Here is a 7,500-nt window from a genome sequence, read left to right as displayed (position 1 = left end):
ATCGCTGTACTCCAAGCTCAGGTCCACCTTCGTGAAACAAGAAACACCAGGTTAATTTTATGGAGACAAATTCTGCTAAGACAGGTGGAGAGGTTCCGCCTGAGGAACAGATTTCCTCAGTCAACTGACTGAAGAATCCTCTTCTTTCTGTAACTGTGTCTAGCTCCTCAGTTTCTCATTGTCATGCGGCGATCTATATCCAGTTTGGTTTCTTATTTGTGTTTTTAAATACCGCTTATAAAAACCTTCAGTAAAATTCAATTGCTACAATTAGCTTTACAATTATCTTAAAAAAATCCTAAAAACAGTTAAAATTCAATAAAAAATGTTCAAAAAGCTGTGTATAATTCAAAATTTATGAGCAAAAATAAATATTTTTGTCATAAAATAAACAATTGAATTACGGACACTTCTTCGCTTGCAATGCAATTGATTTTTTTTATTATAACCTACGACAATTATGTCCACAAGTGACTGGACATTAATGTCTTTGCAATGTTGCAGCGATGTTTTGGCAACTTGCCAGAAACAAGTTAACTCGCTGCAAACATTGCTGCAAAACATCTCTAAAGATAGTAACCTTTGTCAAGGTGTTCCTAAGCTAAACAAGATTATAAGATTAAAATTTCTAGGTTGAAACAGTTCACAGTTAACTCACTATATTTAGAAGTCACAATAATGTGGCTGGAACAATTGATAAGTAACACTTAGTAAGCCCATTCCATCATTATACACATCGATCACAGTCATTGTACATATCGACCGTACCAACTACTCACCACTCCGTAAACACCGCCACCAAAGACTCCACCATAGCCGCCACCACCATACAAGCCGCCACCTCCAAAAGCACCGCCAGAGTGAGTAATTCCTCCCCCGAATCCACCACCGTATCCTCCTCCGAATCCGCCTCCGAATCCGCCTAATCCGTAACCACTAAAGCCTGCTTTAGCAGCTACAGTGGCTGCTACAGCTAGAAGCAGTACAGCCTTCATCTGAAATGTATAAGTCCTGTAATTATTATTTGTATATACAATAATAATAATAATAATAATAATAATAATAATAATAATAATAATAATAATAATAACAAATAATTATCAGTTATTATTAATACTATTTTATCAAATAATTATAGCTTCATAATAATAATAATAATATTATTATTATTATTGTTACTATTATTTTTGTAATTATTGTTAATAATATTATTATTATAATCAATTGATTGTTTAATAATAATAATAATAATAATAATAATAATAATAATAATAATAATAATAATATTTTTATTGTTATTATTATTGTTGTTATTATATTATTATTATTATTATTACTATTATTATTATTATTAATATTATTATTATAATTTCATTTTTACATTCTTTGGAAGCGAAACCCCCCACCCCATCCCAGAGATTATATAGGTTTATAGCTGAAACTCCTTGGATCAAGAGCCCTTCACTAGGGAAGCTGCGACTGCAAGTCTGGCACAGGTGCTCAATTAAGACTAGCAAAGGTGTGATAGTAAGTCCGGCAGTGGCGAGTCAGGCAAAGGTACTTACTGCCTTTCTACTGGCATTACGCAGCACAGTTTAACCTGTATCATCCTGGTTGCGACATTTGGAAAGGCTTCAGAGAGCCTTTTTTGCCATTTCGTTTGTTTTCATCTCTTTTTTTAAAGTTCGTGTCAACACGTTGCTCAGCCGAGTGAAAGTAAATGGGAAAAAAATACGGGAAAAAATTGTATAAACAAAATAAAATTGAAAAGTAAAGTTCGTAATACGAGAACATAACGAAGAGTAAATAAAACAAAGAGTGAATAAAACGAAGAATAGATAAAACGAAGAGTGAATAAAACGAAGAGTAAATAAAACGAAAAGTGAATAAAACGAAGAGTAAATAAAACGAAGAGTGAATAAAACGAAGAATAAATAAAACGAAGAGTGAATAAAACGAAGAGTAAATAAAGCGAAAAGTGAATAAAACGAAGAGTAAATAAAGCGAAGAGTAAATAAAACGAAGAGTGAATAAAACGAAGAATAAATAAAACGAAGAGTGAATAAAACGAAGAGTAAATAAAACGAAAAGTGAATAAAACGAAGAGTGAATAAAACGAAGAGTGAATAAAACGAAGAATAAATAAAACGAAAAGTGAATAAAACGAAGAGTGAATAAAACGAAGAGTGAATAAAACGAAGAATAAATAAAACGAAGAGTAAATAAAGCGAAGAGTGAATAAAACGAAGAGTAAATAAAACGAAAAGTGAATAAAACGAAGAGTAAATAAAGCGAAGAGTGAATAAAACGAAGAGTGAATAAAACGAAGAATAAATAAAACGAAGAGTGAATAAAACGAAGAGTAAATATAACGAAGAGTGAATAAAACGAAGAGTAAATAAAGCGAAGAGTGAATAAAACGAAGAGTGAATAAAACGAAGAGTAAATAAAGCGAAGAGTGAATAAAACGAAGAGTGAATAAAACGAAGAGTAAATATAACGAAGAGTGAATAAAACGAAGAGTAAATAAAGCGAAGAGTGAATAAAACGAAGAGTGAATAAAACAAAAAAACAAAAATTTAATAAAAATAATAAAAGCTTAAGTCGAGATAATAATACACGAGAATCTAAAAGATATATGCGAACTAAAACTCGAAACAATGAAATATATAAATAATAAGTAAAAGCGAAATAAAACAAACAAAAAAAAACAATGAAAGCTAAATAAAGCTTAAAATAAAACTGAACCTGAGGAAAAAAAAAGAGACTTTTCTTTTCCAAGGGTTGTAAACTTCGGGATATTTATTCTATTTATAGCATGACCCCTTCGGGTTTAACGTTTAACTTGATAATACTGTTAGATTATTTGAGTAAATAAAACTCAAAATAAAACTGAACCTGAGGAAAAAAAAGACTTTTTTTTTTCCAAGGGTTGTAAATTACGGGATATTTATTCTGTTTATAGCACAACCCCTTCGGGTTTAGCTTTTAACTTGATAATATTGTTAGATTATTCTATTTGTTTACAAGTTGCCTAGAACATCTTCCATTTGTGTTAAATGTATTATTTTTGACTGACAGCCTATTCTGTATTACTGAATGCCGCAGCTGAGTGCTACTGAGTGTACCTGTTGAGTGCATATTGCACTCTTCATTTAGTTCTGCAGTTAGCTCCTCTCTGCCTTGCAGAGTATGTAATAGCTATTCCTTCTCCGCCTTATAACTCAAGGGTAGATTTCAATCAGGGTGATCTCCACTGAGTGGAACTGGTTATTTCACCATCTCTGCAGTGATATGCAGTGATTAAACACTCATTACTACACCTGTTGCTTCCAACCTACACACCTGTCATTCATCACGTTATTCATTCACCAACACACCTAACCAGCCATTCTCTGCATCTGTCTAGCACTCAAGCACCTGGCTATATTTTACTCACCATTACACCTGACATACATAAATCTCGCTTTATCTCCCGTCATCCACCACCACTAACCACTCATCATGACTAAGACCCGCGTCAGGAGACACTTGTCCTCTTTCCCGACGAGTCTTACCTAACCTCACTCAACCGTGAGTACTATGTATGAAGGAGGGAAGTGAAATGGGAGATGGGGAAAGTGTTAACAGCTATCCCTCTTCTTACCTGACACGTTTCACCTGACCCCTCTCAGCTGCCCTTTTACATGACCCCTCTCACCTCCCTCTCTTCAAACGAAAACTAATAGAATATCGTCCCACACAGTTTAGAACATTGTGGCTCATTCACAACTGTTCCAACACATGAAACTCCTTCCTTCTCTTCCCACACATGAAACTCCTTCCTTCTCCTCCCACACATGCTGGCCTCTCCCTTCTTTTCTCACACACTCTACCCCACTCGGATAGATGTCATTACTTCCTGTATGAAGTCCTTCCTGTGCAATGAAATGTTACATTAACGCATTGGAATAGAGTAGCCACAGTGCTATTATTCCTTATGTGCTACTATTCCACAGTGTTACTATTACATATGATAGTTACACTGTGTTGCCACAATGTTACTATCATATAGATTAGTGTGGCCACACACTGCCTAACTATCAAACAGTGTAACTGTCAGACAGTGTAACTATCAAACAGTATATTGTAGTCCTGTCTCTGCATATAAAATGATAGATATACACCTCTCCGCGTATGTACACTGAAAGGTAGGCAATTTTCTGTCTATATCCAGTGTATAGACATCTGTCTGTGTATATACACTGTGTATATACACTCGGTCCAAGTCTCGCTCTTTTTATCCACCAGTAAAAGTTGTACCGTAGCTACTACCATCACCTTATCTAACACCACCACAACTACCACAACCACAACACAACCATCACCCACCGTGCCTCCAGAAGAAGTGACATAGCCTCTTTCTGTCTCACCCCTATTATATACTTGCCCGGATGAGAGGGCCAAGGCCAGACCTGGTCCTCCAGGTCACTGGTTATCATGCTGAGAGGGTCTTAGAATGTTACGACAGAGTGAGCCGGTGGTGGGAGCCGGTGGTGGGAGCCAGTGGATGATATGGTAGTGGTGGTGGTGTTGGTGGTGGTGTTGGAGGTGGTAGTGGTGGGTTTGTTGGTGATATGGTGGGGGGCATAGAAGTGATGGTGGTGGCAGTGGTTGTGATGGTAATGCTTCACTTGATAGTGGTGGTGATGATGATGGTAATGAGGGAGAGAATGATAGAGTCGCACATAGTAAATACAAAAATGACAACAACAACAACTACAACTTTATCATCAACAATAATATCAATAACAACATCATCAATAATATCATCATCAATAACAACAGCATCATTAATAACAACAACAATAGCAACAATAATCTTATTGCATATTCATGTTAATGGGTCGGTCGACGACACATAACACACACACACACACACACACACACACACACACACACACACACACACACACACACACACACAGAGGCAAACATTGTGGGTAAACAGCTGGAGAAGTCTGCGCAAAACTAAAAAAAAAAAGTGTTCGATTCCCTTGCAATACAAACGTATCTAAATATAAGTTAACTTTTGTGAAAGAGATTCTGAGAAAACAAATAATAAAGAGAAAGACAGAACACCCCGAGAAACGCACACTAGTGATAGGTGAAGAAAAAAAGTGGTCTGAATTTAAATGAAAATTAATAAAAAATTTATAAGAGTTAAGAGGATTGGTGAGTCGCGTAAAAGTGATGAGAGAGAGAGAGAGAGAGAGAGAGAGAGAGAGAGAGAGAGAGAGAGAGAGAGAGAGAGAGAGAGAGAGAGAGAGAGAGACAGACAGACAGACAGACAGACAGACAGACAGACAGACAGAGAAACTCTGGACAGGATAAGAGTGGTCAGTAGTACGACGATCAACCAACACAGGAGTTATCCTAACTTAGCTGCTACACTGTAGCAGCTAAGTTAGGATAAGTTCCCTGGGACTGCACCTCCTCAGAGGTGCAGTCCCAGGGAAAGTGCCAGAAAATAAAGATTTAATAAAAGAGAAAATAAAAAACTAACGGAAAACATATACAAGTTAAAGGCAGAAGAAACAGACATCAGTGAAGAACAAACTAATCCAGAAATACCAGAGGCTTTATCAGGAATAAATCTCTTATTGTACAGGAAAAATGACTGCGTCAGGAGCGTAATTGCAGCCAAATCTATGTGACAGTTACACACTGGGATCAAATTATTTCCCTGGCATATTCCATCACACTTGATGGGTCACATATATAGTGTTGAAATTTCTCACCACGAGCTGGGAGACTAAAGAAGATAAGGACATGAGAAATGAGGAACACTGCAGCTGGTTACTGACCCATATTTAGCAAGTCATTGTCAAACTCAAACCCACCAACAAAAATATTCGCCCAGCCCACCATCAACGCTACCCAACAGGCTTTGGCAACCCCGTCAACTCCAATGCAGGTCAAACCCACAACTGCAAATCCCACTCTGTCAGGTGCAAGTCCCACTCGTCAAGTACAAGTATCACTCGTCAAGTGCAATTCCCACTCGTCAAGTGCAATTCACACTCGTCAAGTGGAATTCCCACTCGGCGAGTGCAAGTCACACTCCTCAAGTGCAGGTCCCACTCGTCAAGTACAAGTATCACTCAAGTGCAATTCCCACTCGTCAAGTGCAATTCACACTCGTCAAGTGGAATTCCCACTCGGCGAGTGCAAGTCACACTCCTCAAGTGCAGGTCCCACTCGTCAAGTACAAGTATCACTCAAGTGCAATTCCCACTCGTCAAGTACAATTCACACTCGTCAAGTGCAATTCCCACTCGGCCAGTGCAAGTCACACTCCTCAAGTGCAGGTCCCACTCGTCAAGTACAAGTATCACTCAAGTGCAATTCCCACTCGTCAAGTGCAATTCACACTCGTCAAGTGCAATTCCCACTCGGCGAGTGCAAGTCACACTCCTCAAGTGCAGGTCCCACTCGTCAAGTACAAGTATCACTCAAGTGCAATTCCCACTCGTCAAGTGCAATTCACACTCGTCAAGTGCAATTCCTACTCGTCAAGTGCAAGTCACACTTGGCAAGTGCAATTCACACTCGTCATGTGCAATTCACACTCGTCAAGTGCAAGTCACACTCGTCAAGTGCAATTCCCAACCATCAAGTGCAAGTCCCCTCAGTAAGTGCAATTCCCACTCATCAAGTGCAAGTCCCCTCAGCAAGTGCAATTCCCACTCATCAAGTGCAATTCCCACTCATCAAGTGCAATTCCCACTCATCAAGTGCAATTCCTCTCATCAAGTGCACGTCCCACTCAACCATAACAAGGAAGCACTAAAGACGGAAAGCCTAAACTACAAACGATGGTAAGTGCCATAAGTGACAAATCACATCATTTACAACTAAATGACAAAGACAAGGATACATTTCCATTGTTATTCGGCTTACAAATAAAATGAAAATCCATTATCAAAGTGAAAATGATATACCCGTCTTGCAAGCTAATGGGATCCAAACTGGAAACGTTGCAAGCATGAAAGCAAACTAATGGAATCCAAGCTGGAAATATTGCAAGCATGAGAGCAAACTAATGGAATCCAAGCTGGAAATATTGCAAGCATGAAAACAAACTAATGGGATCCAAGCTGGAAATCATGCAAGCATAAAAGCAAACCAATGGAATCCAAGCTGGAAATCTTGCAAGCATGAAAGCAAACTAATGGGATCCAAGCTGGAAATCTTGCAAGCATGAAAGCAAACTAATAGAATCCAAGCTGGAAATCTTGCAAGCATGAAAGCAAACTAATGGGATCCAAGCTGGAAATCTTGCAAGCATGAAAGCAAACTAATGGAATCCAAGCTGGAAATATTGCATGCATGAAAACAAACTAATGGGATCCAAGCTGGAAATCTTGCAAGCATGAAAGCAAACCAATGGAATCCAAGTTGGAAAACTTGCAAGCATGAAAGCAAACTAATGGGATCCAAGCTGGAAATCCAAGTCTT

General features: G+C 38.1%; 1 protein-coding gene across 1 annotated transcript in view; it reads right to left on the bottom strand.

Annotated features, from left to right (window-relative positions):
- The window catches only part of LOC128702030 (uncharacterized), a 20,673-nt gene that overhangs the window by 1,064 nt on the left and 12,109 nt on the right, over window positions 1–7,500 (bottom strand). The window contains exons 2-3 of the mRNA XM_053796040.2: window positions 780–995; window positions 1–27 (exon numbers count right to left, since the gene is read on the bottom strand). The exon at window positions 1–27 is cut by the window's left edge and continues 148 nt beyond it. Coding sequence (XP_053652015.1) covers window positions 1–27; window positions 780–995 — 243 coding nt within the window. The remainder of the gene's footprint in view (window positions 28–779; window positions 996–7,500) is intronic.

Source organism: Cherax quadricarinatus, chromosome 77 (assembly GCF_038502225.1).
Source record: "Cherax quadricarinatus isolate ZL_2023a chromosome 77, ASM3850222v1, whole genome shotgun sequence".
Taxonomy (NCBI): Eukaryota; Metazoa; Arthropoda; class Malacostraca; order Decapoda; family Parastacidae; genus Cherax; species Cherax quadricarinatus.
The sequence above is the reverse complement of the archived record's forward strand: the minus strand, read 5'-3'. Positions and strand labels throughout refer to the sequence as shown.